Source organism: Grammomys surdaster, unplaced genomic scaffold, assembly GCF_004785775.1.
Source record: "Grammomys surdaster isolate TR1022 unplaced genomic scaffold, NIH_TR_1.0 341, whole genome shotgun sequence".
Taxonomy (NCBI): Eukaryota; Metazoa; Chordata; class Mammalia; order Rodentia; family Muridae; genus Grammomys; species Grammomys surdaster.
In genome coordinates, this window is record NW_021604760.1 from 1,189,320 (window position 1) to 1,205,409 (window position 16,090).

General features: G+C 41.9%; 1 protein-coding gene across 1 annotated transcript in view; it reads right to left on the minus strand.

Moving 5' to 3' along the window:
* Ube2u (ubiquitin conjugating enzyme E2 U) overlaps window positions 1–16,090 on the minus strand; it is a 62,051-nt gene that overhangs the window by 22,602 nt on the left and 23,359 nt on the right. The window contains exons 6-7 of the mRNA XM_028778797.1: window positions 12,290–12,338; window positions 3,987–4,075 (exon numbers count right to left, since the gene is read on the minus strand). Of these exons, the coding sequence (XP_028634630.1) occupies window positions 3,987–4,075; window positions 12,290–12,338 (138 nt within the window). The remainder of the gene's footprint in view (window positions 1–3,986; window positions 4,076–12,289; window positions 12,339–16,090) is intronic.

The window sequence follows — 16,090 nt, forward strand, 5'->3', positions numbered from 1 at the left end:
CAAACGTTAAACAACGTTACCTCATTTTTGGCATTGAAGCCAGGCATCCTGCTTTGGCCTGATTTAGGTCTCTCAAAATCTAGGAAAATTCAGGTTGTCCTGTGGCAATTTGTCCCCCTACCACTGACAGTGATGCACCTACCACTTGTCCTGCCTATGCAGAAGTTGACTTAAAAGTTGCCCATCTTCTCTGCATGCACTGTCAAATCTGGAAAAGACAGTACGGCTTCCACTAGTGTGTTTTGTTTGCATACAATACTATCTCATTCAACCACAGAGCACCTAAAAGTCAGATGAATATTCTTTGCTCATTGATAAGAATGAAAGATGGCATTCCATTAGGTAAGCCACTCACTTCAATTACTTACCTGTATGTCGCAAAACTAGCATGGAGCTAAGGAGTCTGACATCATGGTGATCCCACCTGTGGCTGCGCGTTATAGTCACCCAGGGAGCTTTCAAAAACTACCACTACCCAGTCCTACTGCCAACCCTGATGGAATTGGTTTAGGTGTGCCCTTTGTGTTGGAATTTTTACAAGCTCCTCAGGTGGCTCTAATGAGCGGTTGTGGCTGAGAGGCTCTGTTCTGCAAGCAGGCACACTGCCTCTTGGCTGGAAGGAAGGGCCTTTGGAAGACTCAAAGAATGAAAGTCTCCTGGGGTGAAAGCAAGCACCCCCTGATGCCAGAGGCTGTTTGGTTTGCCTGCTGACAGCAACAAGTACCAGGAAGCCTCCACTCAGCACTGCACAGCATGCTGCTCTGCTCGAAGGAATTCCTTTCCTGGAACGTAAGCATTTCCGTATGGGGATCATATTCTGTCGTTAAAGAGCTGTTCCTACAACCATATGCATGGGTTTTCTCTCTGCCAAACCCTTTACTTGACATTTTATAGTGACGGGCAGAGAACAGTGGGGTCACTGGTACATTTCTTTATCTGATTTCCTGGGATTGTGAATGAAAGTGGCGTGCATTTCAAAAATTCTGCTTATCCTTCAGTGTTTGAATGTAAACCTCACACTCTGCTGTGATTATATGTTGTCGTATTATAAAGGCAGAATAGTGTCATAGGAAGGAAATATAGAGCCACCAGTCTAGTCCAAGTCTCTGGACCACAGTGCTAGTAACTGAGAGTAGGCATGTGTACTGAATGCTGTGCATGAGACACACTCAGAGTGCTTCAGTCCTATGATATATGTGATTATTTGCATTCTATAAACAAGGCAACTGGGCCAAAAAGGGCAATAGACTTACCAATGTCACACAGGTAGTTAATGATAGCAAAGATAAGCCATGGGAATTTGCCTCCAGAATTTACTTTCTTTATCAGTTTGTGATATTTTCTCCTATGTAGATGAGCTTAGCTAAATCACCTGGTTTCTCCTAGTCTTATTTTCTTATCTGAAAACAAGGGTTAGAAGACTGTCTAGCCCCTCAGGCAGATATATGGCTTTTGTGACATATAATAAGGTGTTCAGGAAATAAATACTATTTGAACAAATCAATCAATGATGAACTGGGGTGGTTAAAAGCATAGAATACACAGACACACTCTAAGACTGTATTGTAAAAGACTACACCCATGATTGTTATGGAACTGATATCTAGACATAGCTTTTGTGGCTCAAAAATACGAAAAATCGTTAACACCTAAATCAAAATTCAACAACCTCCTACCCATAAAATACAAAGCTCTTAGAAAAGCTGCATGAGACTTTTATAATCTCAGCAGCGATAAGAATATAAATGTATAAATGAAGTTAAAAGAGGTTTCCTTTGTCTTTCTGAGTCATTGAAGAAGCATTCTTCAATCTAAAAGCTTTATCTTCATTACTGCCAGGAAATTAGGCCATTAAAAAAAAGAGTGCGTTGGCTCTCATCCAGCTGAACTATCAAAAGACAACATGGCCAGCGGAGTCTGTCAGGTTTACGTTTACATTTTTAAATTAGGTGCTGGTTCTTTTTGAAGGGGGACTCTTGGAGCATTTTTATAATGATTCCATGGGAAGAAGAGGCAGTGGGCTTGTGAAATCTGCCATCCAGGGTTAGATTCAAAGTCTCAGAAATTCTTCTGGGCTACAGATAACTGTTCCCAGGCTCCTGCTTTCCCAGAGGATGAGTTACAGACGGTTAGTGACAGGCAGATGAAGAAACAACATAATTCAGCAAGCTGGAGTCAAATGCTTTAGAGGGAGGAACCATTATCAGGGGGATCATCATAATTTCCCTCCATTTTAAAATCGTTTTTTTATTAAGAAACAATCATTCCCAAACCTTCTGAAGTTTTGGCACGATTGTATCTTTTGCCTAGGGTCGGGTTTCTAAGGCCCTCCCTCTATGTATTTACATGCTACCATCCTGCAGAAATCTGTTTGTTTGTTTGTTTGGAAGAATTTGCCTCCTATTCCCTAGAGCTAATATCTCTCAATGCCAGGTTTTTACAACAAATATTTATTGTCCCCAGATCCATCTCTGTCCCTCCATATTTTGCACACAGTAAGCCCTCGAACTGATTGGCTAAAGGTGTTAGTCACCAAACTTTTAAAATTAAACACCCAAGGACTCGAATATGAGAAATAAAAATTTTCTGAGCTGATAGCATTGCTAAAATTTGTGTATCATAATAGACTTTGACTTTTTTTTTACAACCACTAGTGTTCGAAAATGATAACATAAAATCACAAAATAATCAATAACCAACTTCCTGAAAGAACATGTGATTTCTTAAACATTATCTTATTAGGTCTTGAAACTGCTAAGCTTAGCAGTACTTTTGCCTTGACTTATGCCTAAAAAAATGTAACTACAAACTTTTGCTATAGTTGGAAAATCAATATAATGAGTTGATTAACCATGAGACCCAAAATCAAAGCAGTGACCACAAGGGAAGAGATGAGCAGAAAGAGTATGATAAACCAAGAATACAAAAAAAGAAAGATTAAGAGGCATAGCATGGTTTTAAGAATTCTTAGGCTGAAGAAAATGCAGAAATAGTGAGCTGCCAATACCCAAAGAAGGAAGGAGGGACAGGTTTGGGAGTGGAAATGTGAACTGGGTTCAGGATACCTTAAATGGCAAGCCTGCATGATATTCAGGTGAGTCTCATGGCTGCATATCAAGAGAGTCTGCGTAGAGATGTGGTTTTGGCAATCACTGACTAAGGAAGAACGTGGTAGGGCCTCTCAGAGAGTGGGAGGAGGATAGAGGAAAGAAAGAGGCAGAAGAAAACTTAGGAAGAAAGAAGAAACCTCACGAGTACAGGATATTGTACTCATCAAGGAGAACGTAGGCAGTAACAGCTATAAAAGAACAGGGCTATAAAAAGTCAGCGCAGACTCTGAGATCTGCAGCCCCTTCTAATCTCACAATGTCCAGTGCCGTTTTTGGCAGGAGGGCTGGGGCAAAGCCACATTCTCACTTGTGTGTGGAGACTGCATAGCCTACTTTGAGGCAAACAATGACATATACTGTAAAAGTCCAGTTAAATGGAACCAGTTGTCTAGCTCTTGGAGTCTATCTTTGTGGTCCCCAGAAAATGTTTTCTTACATCGATGTAATGTAACGGAACAACCGTCAGCTCTCATGTTTTCCGGCTGCATTTGCTCTGCACGCTGGCTCTGGCTTAGAGGATAACTGCATTTGAAATGAAAAGGTCCACCCTGCTGTGAACCCTTCTTTCTGAGGCAGAAGGCCTTAAGTAAACCTCATAAGATTAAGAACTCAGTCAATTGTCAATTGCCTACCCTTCCTTCTGGCTTTTAAATAGACTTCAGTTGGGGGGGGGGTGGGGGGGGGCTCTGCACAAAGAAGAGCTAAATTACTAGTTGTTGAGTGAGGAGTATAGTATTGACAGCCAATAGAACCGTTTACTGCTCTTGCAGGGCAGATATGTGTCAATTAGTCTTGAGATGAGAGCAAGACAAACCAAGAAAAATCAACAGATTAAAAGATTAAAGACACAGAATAAATAAAGTAGCATCAACTCACATGGATTTTTGGAGTGTTTTGCGATTTTTGTCGTGGCTATCTCAGACCATGTCTTGTAGTAGTCATTAAATGATATTGTTTTAATTACTCTGAAAATATAAACAAAAGGCCATATTAATGTGTAAATTTGTCCTTAAAATGATTTGATCAGAGCAACGATTCTGCTAATATCACACCAAACTAGACTGATTCAAAACTTAGGATGCTCTCTCCTCCTCCTCCCCCCTTCCTCTTCCTCCTCTTCCTCTTCTTCCTCCTCCTCCTCTTTCTCCTCCTCCTCCTCCTCCTCCTTCTTTTATTTCTTTTCATTCCTTTGAGAACAGAAATTTGTGTTCCTCCCTGGCAGGTCTTGATCTCTGTGTATCCCAGGCTGGCCTGAAGCTCACAATTCTCCTGTGCGCTGGGGTTACAGGTACAGCCACAGTGCTGGGCTTTAGACATGTATCTCTAAGACTCATACACTTAACACATGAATCAAAAATATTGATTTCACCATTGTCAAGTAAGTATAACAAAAGTAAATGTCCACCTATGTGCATATTTATCTATGTTGTAAAAAGAAACTATAACTTTAAGACAACTGCCTTTCATGCCAATATATAAAAGGAACTTTAAGGGAAGCATTATATTTGTATTTTTATTCTGTAATAAAATTTTCTTAAATTCCATATCAGATGTATTATCATTGTTTTTATTTCCTCTTTGTAGGGAGAATAAAAGCATCCGACTGTAGATTAGTTTTTACACGGCATCTAGCTACTTTTTACACGGCATCTAGCTACTGTTGACATGGAGAGACTCTCCCTTCTCTCCCTTCTTCCATACTTTTCTCTCTGTTAGTGTCATTAGGGCACTAACAGGGGAGTGAAGGTTGTGTAGGTAAAGCAGCTGTAGAACACTCTAAATCACTGCCTCGCTACATAGTTTTACTATGAACTTGTTGAACACAGCGAATCACAGCTCTGTACATAAAATATCACTCAGAGATAATGTTCGGCCGTGTGAAATCACCAGCTAACTGGTGGGGGTAGATGCTGAAGACTCAGGTGGGTGTAATAGCCCCTATGTCTGTTTTCTAATTTAACTTCTCGGTTATTTGGAAAGAGAAATACATTTTCAGTTAAAACAAATATATTGGTACTATTTTTTTTATGGGTCAGCCATAAGTTCCTTAAGGTAAATATTTGACTCAATTCTGAAATTAACGGAGCAATCTTTAAATGGACTAGTGCCTTCGCCTGCTGCAGTTTGTGACACCTAATTTTAAGACTAACAGTTTTTAAATATGTTATTACTTTTCCAATCACATGTAAGTAGAACTCTGAAATGGGGTGAAAACCAATTAACCATCACTATTACTGCTTCCAGTGCGGCTGGCCAAGCTTCACACTACTAAAGGAAATGCTAAGGTAATGTAAATTTGCATGCATTTGGCCCCCCCCCCCCCCGCAATGTTTCAGCAATTTGCAGCAGGGATAAGGAAATGAAAGGCTGCCCTATATCTGCTGCATGAAAATCTTGGGATCAATTTGCAATCACAGTTCACTTAACAGACAAGAATGACCCAAGAGGAAGGAAACTGTCAACACACGTCTCACAGAAAAAAAAAAAAAAAACATCCTTAGGCACAATGGTCTCCATTGTCTTTTGTCTGTTTGAGGATGACCCATGACCCTCTCCCTTCCCAGGGGTGTCCTGTTCAGTTTCAAACTGTTAGCCCTCCAGGGATTTCTTTTCTTTCTTGCAGAATAATTAAAAATATTACCCTAAAAGGTGTAACTATGGTTAGCTTGAATACACAGAGAAGAATATCTTAAATATTTGCATTTCCAATTCTATAAAGCAAACAGTCCTTTTAAATAAAAGGGCAGTAACTATACTTGCTATCATTCAGATAGTCTATGAAGCTAATAAGGAGATAAATGACATAAAAATGTTTGTAGTTCCCACCAACACCAAGAACATACTGAATTCTGTCTCCGACTGAAAAGAGGAGGAAATGTAAATTTGTAAGTTTAAACTGGACACCAGAGCTGATTTTTCTGTTGAAATAAGACATATCCCTGGGTGAGTGAAGGGAACAGCTTTCTCTACTCCCATAATAAGGTGCTGCATGGTTTAACATTTGGATCATTTGATACATTGACCATACTTCTTTAGAAGTGGCAATAAACAAAAGAATTTGGAGGAGGGTAATAAAACTTTTGTTTGAAAGTCATCAGGGAGTCATTTGGGGTGCAGTGTCTGCAGAAAGGAGGGAGGCATCCTAGGCTCAGGAATAGCCTCAGCCGTATTTGGCGGGGGTGGGGTGTGATGTGTATTCACATGCACACAGAGGACCTCGGAGTAAGGGAGGAGAGCGATGGAGTAGTTAAGTTCAGTGGACAGTTCTGACCAAGAGCGGCTGGAGGCTGTTCAAGTAAGTGAAGTTTGGTTGTACAGGTTGTACTCTCTGCATGCAGGCAGAGAGTAGTTGAAATTGGTTGACAACCGTGGATTATCAAAATGAAGAGCCATCAGTGGTTCCCAAATTGGAAAGTAAAGAAGAATCTGGAGCTTGAGCAGGGGTTTCCTGAGGGGTCTCACATATAGGGGTTTCTAGAAGACTAAATGTAGGGTCAGTTAAAGAATAGTAATGAAGGTGTGGGCTACCTTAGAGTTAACAGGGGTGGGAGCACTTGAATTGTTTTGAGGAAGGTAATAAAACTTTTGTTTGAAAGTCATGAGGGAGTCAGGTATCTGCAGAAAGGAAAGAGGCATCCTCGGCTCAAAAACAGCCTCAGCCATATTAGGGACTGGGGTTAGGAGCAGGTACAGACAAAAGCAACGTAACACTAAAGAAAGAGCTGATTGGTAACCTGGCGTGTGAACCGTGAAGGAACGTTGGGGTCAAATACTTTTCTGAAGCCCAGGAGACTAATTTTCTATTAAAAAAAAAAACTTTGTGTGGGACCGAAGTAAAATACGAATGTAATTTTAGGTGTGGCTTTAGGTGACACTATGACAGAGGAGCCAAAATGACCTTTATGGATCTGACAGTGAAATGTGGAATGGAAAAGAGAGACTGACACATGAAACCATTAAGGGAACCAATCTTCAAAACAATGGTTAGAAGAGAAAGAGAGGACATCAACTTAAAGGGCCAGTGATGGGAAAAGTCAGGCTCACTGCCTGCGAGAAGAATTTAACAGTGATGCTGTTTTACAGAAGTAATGCCCAGCTCGAGCTTTGTCTGGTTGAGAACTTCTCCTGCACCACCAGCTAGTGCTGAGCATCATGGTTAAGACTGCAGGATCTGGGATTAGTGGGGTGAACCCTCTGGCATGATTAGTTATTGGCTGTGGGATCAGGTGAGTTATGTCACCTTTGCATACTTGTTTCCTCATCGCTAAAAGAGAGGGGGCTTTTCTCAAGAGGTCAGCATAGGTATTCAGCGAGATCACACATGAAAAGAGCCAAGTTTAGCACGTCATCATCACGCAGAGTCACGGGTCTTCTCAGCTGGCTTCCCATGGTGTCTTGATATCTTGTCACTTCAAAGGCTGCAAACTGTTTTCCTACCTTCTATTCTTTAGGCCAAAGAGGGTGATGCCTCTGTTGCCAAGAGACATTTGTCATCTAGTTCTAGAGGATGAAGTCTCAACACTTTCGAACAAAACTTGAGACTCATCATCAGCTGGCCACGCCCAGCTCCTTCTTCTTGCAGTGTCTCCTTGCTCTCTTCAGCGCCCCCAACTGGTGGGAGTTCCTGTAAATCTTGACTATCCTATAGTATTTCACTTCTGTTTCTGTGGAAATGTTTCTAGTTAGAGATCACCCCTATCTTCCTTTCATTCCATACTCTTACTCATCAAAGTCTGGGTTGAGTCAAACAATTGTGAATGACTGATGCCATGGGGGACACCCCGGGGGTTTGCCTCCTAATCTCCTCCCATGTCTTCCCCGGGACAACATGTGGAGACTCAGATCCAAATGAGAGCACTATTGAAGAGTGCAGGCTGTCTGACCAGGGCATTTATTTCAGTAATAGGAACAGGAATTACGAAGATTAAACTAGGACTGGAGTGATGGCCCTGTGTGTAAGGACATTTGCCACACAAGTGCGAGGATGAGGACCCGAGTTCGGTTCCCAGCATATATGTAAAAACTTGGCATGGCTGTTTGCACCAGCAGTCTGAACATGGTTGCAGGTCTAAGACAGTAAAATGGCTAGGGCTTCTGGATTAGCCAGGCTAGTCAGAAAGTGGCATTCTCCAGGTTCGGTGAGAGGCCTTGTCTCTGGTGATAAGCCAGAGAATGATAGAGCAATCCACCCAGGGTCTTTTCTCTTGGTCTCCATGTGAATGTACACACATACACACATGTGCACATGCATACACACATGCATATCAACATAAGCACATGTGCATTCTCATACAATCAGAGCGAGGCTCATTGCAACATTGAAGTACAGCACATGTTGGTATCAGGTCAGCCCAGTTTGTTTGCCTGTCTTGCTATTCTCGACTTTTTACGCTCCTAGGAAAGTGTTAGAAGTAGCTGGTAAGACTCTGGGGGTAAAAGAGAAACAGGCAGCAACACTTATTGCTCTCTTTTCTTGTTTGCAATGTGACCAGCAGCCACCATGACCATGACTGTGAGCTTGAATAAACCCTTCCTTCCTTTAGGGTTCTTGTGAGGTGTATTGTTACAGCTACAAGAGAAGTGACTAAAACAGATGTATAGGGGAATATATATATATTCCCCCCCCCCAGTTTGGTATACTATGTATAGGGTCTTGGAATTTGCTCACTGCCTGTGAATGAGCAAGGACTACTGTGATTGACAGTTGGTGGGACATAGGCTTTTTGGCATCATCCTCTGTAAAGAAAGCCCTTGCTCCCCAGTCCACAGGGGAGTTCCTGTCCTGCTTTAATGGGAGGCAGAGGCAGGTGAATTTCTATGAGTTTGAAGCTAGTCTTATCTACAAAGTGAGTTCTGGGATGGCTAGGGCTATACAGAGAAACTCTGCCCTCAAAAAACAAAAACAAACAAACAAAACCAAAGCGATCTCGAGTCTGGGCTCTCCATGTTCCTTTCCATGTCCTGTCAAGAAAGCTATTTCTGCTCAATATTGCCTTGGCATCTTAGACACAGTGCCATCATGCTTATTATATTTTATCAATGCAACTCAACAACAACAACAACAACAGCAACAACAAAACAGTCACAACTCAACAAGACACCAAACTGCATGTGCAAAATGTGGATACAGAGACTAGTGACTTGGTTCTAAAAAAAAAAAAAAATTATAGACTTCTAAAGGAAGCCTAGAAAGAAAAGAAAAGGCTGTGGGGGAAGGAGCTTCTGTTCAAAGTGACCAATTTAAATAGAGCTCACTCTGACCTTAGCATTCTTCAAATTCCTTCTTAGCTACACTACTAGTATTTGCCCTGTGGCCTTGGGCATCTGGTGGAAGATGTTTCCTACACTGTCCTTGTCCCTGCTATTTCTCTTGCAAAAGAGGTCTGCATTTTAGAATACAAGGTTCATGAGTTTAGGGATCACATATTGCAGGGGTGTGTCTCCAACATTTGGGGTATAGTGCTTGCTATAGGATAGTACGTTCAGAGAATGGATTTTAAAAGTACAGATAAAGTACCTGTCCTTCCATGGGTGGAAAAGCCTGCCATGCAACTGGTGAGTGGTTTTCTAGACAATATGCAAAAATTCCAGCTGACTGTACACATTCAGTGTCAACAGAAACTCTGTTAAACCTGAGATTCTTGAGAGAAGGCCAGTTGCACAGTTTTTGAGCTAAATTTGAAGCAAACTTTAATTAAATACTGGCCAGGTTAATAGACTCTGGCTGGATCCATTCTAGAGTTCCAGAAAATGGTGATGAGTCATAGCTTGCAGAAGCTTAAAAAGGCAAAATCATACAGACATAGTCTTTCCTCCCTGCCCACACATGATAAAGCCCATCTGGTGCCGTGGGTCAAACAAACTTGTTTAGGGGAGCAAAAACCTGTGCCTTGCTATCTTCCATAAACAATGGACTCCAGTATTTCAGGAAGTATCTGCCTTTGGGCAAGTAGGGCTTACAGGTAAACTTTGGCCCTTACACCCCCTAGTTCAACATCGACAGAACCCCCCTGCTACATTCTATGCAGTTGATCATACTCTGCTTGAGTTTTGTCTTGCCTTTTGTATTCAGAGGCTAAACTCTGGAATACATTTTTATACATACGCTTTTCTTCCTGCTCATGAAGTTAATGCAAATCTCCAACCCAATGGATTGGATGTCATAATGCTATGAGAGGTATAACTCTTTGAATAACCTCTACAAGACCTCATTGTGATGCCTTATTTCAAACTAAAATGTAGGAGCCAGCGTAGTGGCTCAGTGGACCTGAGTTCAACCCCTGGGGATTCGGGCGGGGGGGAAGGCTGGTGTAGTAATATGCATCTGTGACCCCAGCCCCTCTTAAAGACAAATGAGAGGCAGACAGGCAAATCACCCTGAAGCTCATGGGCCAGCTTTCCTGAGTATACCATTCAGCAGCAGAAACAAGAGAGATCCTAAGACCCTGCATCACCAAGGTAGGAAAGAAGTGACTCCTAAAAGTTGTCTTCTTATCTTCAAATGAATGGCATGGCTCCTCCCCCCCCACCTCTCTCTCTCTCTCTCTCTCTCTCACTCACACACACACACACACACACACACACACACCACCTGAACACACAAACACCAATAAACATGGATTGTTACTGAAGTCCTGACTTTCTAGCCCTGATGGTGTCCTATCTGAAGGCTTCTCTAGAGAATTCAGGGCTACACAAAGTGAGCTTGGTAAACCAGACCTTATTTGGGGTCATTTGTCCTTGTCTATGTTCAGAGGAACTGCTGAAACCAAACCAGAGACAATCTTCTGATCAGGTCCTCTGGTCAATTGCTGGTCAATGCTGGCACTCTGTGATGGATACTGCAAATAGTTAAACCACAAGCAGAAAGAACTTTTGCTGTCCCAGTGATATTCATGTTTTATAGATGATAAAACCACATGTGTGCATTTGATAGTGCTCAACAGAGTGTGTTCTGTGCAGGATGGGGAAGGTGCTCTAGATTCATGACATGCTAGGAAGACAGCAATGCCTTCTCTGAGCCCCAGCCAAGCAGACCTCTCTCTCTGGACTGTACATGATCTTTCTACATGTTTTCAGGACCATGTCATAAACAGAAGCTACTTAAGTGGCTGAAGTTTGCTTACCTTTACTATAATTGCCAGTCAAGGAAACCTGGGCTAAATCAAGCTCGATGATTTCCCACTAGCTAATTGGCTTTAAGTTTAGAGCTCAAGAACGTAAGGGCTGGAACACTTTTACCAAGTATTTACAATTTAGAAGACTCTATAGATTGCATTTTGCTCAGCTCCTCAAAGCCAATCTAACGCCACACTGCCAGGCTATTCCTTAAAAGGTACACTGCGGGCTGGAGAGATGGCTCAGAGTTCAAGAGGGTTTTGCTGCTGTTCCAGAGGACCAGTTTTTGTTCCCAGCAAGAAATCACTGCAAAGCTCATAATCTCTTAGAATTCCCCATTGGGGGCAGAGATCTGACACCCTCCTCTGGTCTCTCTGGGCACTGTGTCCATGTTCTCCTCATCTCCCATGTACATGGAATTAAGAATCAAAATATAAAATCTATAAAAAGACAGACAGACAGACAGACAGACAGACAAGACAGACAGACAGACAGACAGACAGAAAAGGTACAGTGATTCTGATCCTGACTCAGTTTTCTTAGATACAGTTACACTTATGTTCTCCTAGAATGCTTGGAGTTTTATGATCTATAATGGTTTATGCTTATTTTATCATCAGCACATTTTCCATTAAAAAACTACAAATAAAAATAGACCAGTTCATTATAGATGCACTGAAGTTAGATTTAATAGAATGAACTCAACAATTTCCCACATTCTTCCTAAAAACATTTATTATAAGAGAAACAAATAATTCCCTTTCTAAATTAAAAGACGTAAAATGTAGGGCTGGGGAGAAGGCTCCACAGTTAAGAGCGCTTGCTGGTCTGGTAAAGGCTAAGAATTCACTTCCCAGCAGCCACATTAGGTGACTCAATCCCCTGAAACCATAGCTTCAGAGGATCTGGTACTCTCTTTTGTCCTCTATAGACATCCACATCTACATAAATAAAATAAACATAAATCTTTTAAAAGTTTTCATTGTAAGCCATAAGTGCAGTATCATTTAGTATTGGTTTTGGTTGAGAACTGACAGAGATATCTCTCGAGAAAAGCATACCTGATGTGCTCCTGTGGCCTTTCAGCGAACACCAGGCTGCCCTCTCTTTCTGCAAGGAGAAAACAGGAAAGAATTCTGGTGACTTGGAGTCTGAATAGGTGTTGCTCTGTGCTTTCTTCCAGAACCTCAATAAAATCCCAGCAAAGGGATAAAATTATAGTGCAAAATATCAAGGAAGTCAAAGGAAAATGGCAAACAAACAAACAAAAATCAAACAAACCAAAAAAAACCCAGAAAGCAAGCAAACAAACAAACAAACAAACCCACCAAAACAAAACCAGGATGGAAAGCAGAGGTCAAAGGGCAACTGTCCTGGTAGGTCCTGGAAGTCTGAAACCTAAAAGTAAAGAGAGGAAAGGTCAAGAGCCAGCGAGTAGACTGCATTCTAGAACTTGGGAAGAAACTCAGAAACCAAGGGTGTCAGGTAACTCTCAGAGGAGAGACCAGAGGCAGAGCATGGACCTGCACTTAACCATTCTCACCCAGAGAACCACATGGATTGCTTGCCCAGAGAGGGAGGAGGATGCCTGAGTCAGGGAGATTCAGGGCTGAAGAGCACAGGAGTGTGGATGACTGAGATCAGGGAATAAGTAAAAAGTCACCCTAAACAGTAGGAATCCTGACCTCCCCTTGTCTGGCTCCCAGAATCTGTCCCCTATGCCATAACCCTGGACTATTTCTCATGGCCAGGTAGGTTCTCACTAGAGCAAAGCCAGCAACAAGGTCCAGCTTGATGCAGAACTTCCACTCTTTTAATAAGATTTGTCATTGTATTTCTATTACATGAATGGACAATTAAAGATCATCAGACAGTTGATCTCCCAATAAGAAAAATATAAATACATTTTCCTAAGAAGCCTCTCAGAATATACAATCATTACTATACTAACAAAGACACGAGTAATAGAGAAAAAATATGTTTTTAAAATCAGAGGATTAGACAGTAGGACTTGTAGGCTTAGATATTTCAAAACCTACTTTAATAAGGGTTCTTAAACACCTCCCTTCTAGTCCACCACCCACCAGAGTTAGTGAAAAGAAAATGTTAATGGGACCAAAGGGGGATGTGGACTTATTTAGAAATAGGTTTTGTTGTTGTTGTTTTTGATTGTTTGTTTGTTTGTTTTTTGCTTGATCTCATCCCTTGTTGTCAGGATCTCAGCAGTTTGGTTCACATGAATCAGCAGCAGTAGGTAGCTCCATCCACTCACAAATACCATTCATCAATCAGCAACAGCAGTTCAATCCAGAAGAAACCAGTAGGCATTGCCAATGGGCTTGAGTCCCCAGAAGAGGCAAGAAGCCACCAAAATATCAAGTTCTTTGGTGAATTTCTCTCTATGAAGTCACAGCAAATGATCAGGGAAGAAGGCAAGGTGAAGCAATGTGAAAGTGAGAGTCTACAAAGCCCAACGAAGACCAGCAAAGATTGGCAAGGTGAACCAATGCCACAGTGTTGTCCACTGTCTGTTGGGTTATACTCACACCCTTTCCAAACATCTCATGTCCTCTCAAGCATCTGCTTCAGCAAAACACTACATGACCCTTTTCCAGATGGCTTCCAGAAAACACTGTGTATCTATTCTCAGCAAAACATCCTCCCACATGTCTGCTTCAGCAAAAACATCCTCTCATAAGGCAGTCTCCAGAAAAACAGCACAGGACACAACTGAGTCTCCAAAGAAACCAGAGACTTCCACTTCAAGGGCCAACATCCAAGATATAGAGGAGATCATGGAAAAAAGAGAATGGAGAGACCGCATAAAACAAGCCACATAAAAAGAATTCCCTAGGACCACAATGCTTCCAGTTTGACATTTCCATGGCTTATTTAACATACAGTGAGAGAGAAAGAGATAAAATATACCAAGGAATGCTGGTAAGAAATCAATGATCACAGTGAATAAGGAGACTTTTTTTAATCCCCCTGGGAAAAAATGATAAATCACATGTGAATAACTGCGAATCTGAGAGCATCTGTCAAGCAAAAGCAGCACTGGGAAATAAGTACAGGGTAATAGTGGGTTTTATTTCCTAAAGAAAATTGTTTACAAACTGGTTTGTCCAAACTGTGGTCACAGGAGCATAGGACAGCTACACTTTTAGATGTGAGGTCATAAAAGACTCACTTCCTGTGGGCTAGGAGGCTCTTGGGGGTTTTGCTGTAAAAATGACAGCTCGAACCAGGAGGCAGGTGGAGTCACACACCTGGGAGGAAGACAGGGGACACAGGGAAGGATTGTTCAGTAGGGGGTGGCGGTGAGCAGGAACAGTTAATGCTGCTCTCCTCCTGGTTAGATGGTAAAATTTTCCTCCTCTGAAAAAAAAGAGAAAAAGATGTTCAGAAGAAAAAAAAAAACCCAAGCTACAGACTTTATCCCAAGAGAGAAACAGAGATAAAAGCTTCAGAAATTCTTGAAGGAAGTGGAGGGTACTGGGAAAGATCAAGATCAGGGGGAGAAAAGAGAGAGACATACCATGACACTGAGAGACAAGCAGAACTCAGTACAGCTGCACTGGCATTGATCCCTGGTGGGAGAGGGGACTCAGAAATCCTAGAGAAGACAGGCAGGCCTACCTTCAAAACAAGCCTCAATTCCCACAAGCCTCAAATCTAGTTGCAGATGTTGGTGAGACAGTGATGCCTCCAAGTAGAGTCAGTGGAGGAGAGATACCATTTTTGTCATGCAGCAGCTAGATCCTTTTACTGTTAACAACTGAGCTACCCTGATGGCCTGAGATTGGGGACCAACCAAAGGTTAGAATGACTCTTAGTGGCTTTTCAGGCTTGGGACTATAGGAGGAAGAGAGATAGTTTTATCCTTCGTGTCCAGGAATACAGATCATCAACTTAGAATGCCCAGAGTTTGCCAGCTTTGAGCCTGAGTCAGAAGTGGGTCAAATTCTGGAGCCAACATAGTTGTCATCCACTGCTGCAGAGCCTGAGGAATCTGAAGTTCATAGCAGCTTTTCCCCAGCAGAGGGATCGACACTCAGGGAATCTTGAAAGTAGAGTGTTGTCATTACTTCCTACACTTCTAACATACCTGGAAGAGAGACACCCCCTTGGCTGCAGGGTCACCCAGAGCATAAGATCTGGGGAGTCTTGGGAAGCCAAAAGACTGACCCCCATCTAGCCCAAAGAATGCAAATTAGGCTGAGGTGCCTGATATTCAAAGGAGGAAAATGGCTTCTGTGGAGACAACTCTGATGGATATTGTGAGTTTGTCCAGTACAGACTCAGCAGCAACAGCAAACACCAAAGGGACACAAGGTCAGCTGACCAGCCCTTGCTCAGAACTAGCAGGCTCCAGCGTTTTAGGACCCAGTAAATCAATCAGCTACCCCTCCCCTCAGCCTTGTTCTGTTCTTTTTAGTGCGATTCCCTGTTTTACTTAAACATTTTTAAGGAGTTTAATTTGTTGTATTGTTTAAATTTTAAATGTTTTTGTTTCCCCTTCATATATTTATCTAATTTTGTTTATTTTTCATATTTTTTCTTTTTGCCCATTGTATTTTCTCCGAAACCACCACCTACATTTAGTAGTACTTTGATTTTGACTTATTGACATTTTTCCTTAAACACTGACGGTTTTATTATTATTCTCTTTCTTCTTTCTTATATTTATCTAATTTTGTTTTTGATGACCATCACAGGATCAAATTTGGCAGCAGATAGGCAGACATGGCACTGGAGCAGTAGCTGAAATTTACATGGCGATACAGCAACCATGGTGCAGAGAGAAAGAGAGAGAGAGAGAGAGAGAGAGAGAGAGAGAGAGAGAGAGAGAGAGAGAGAGA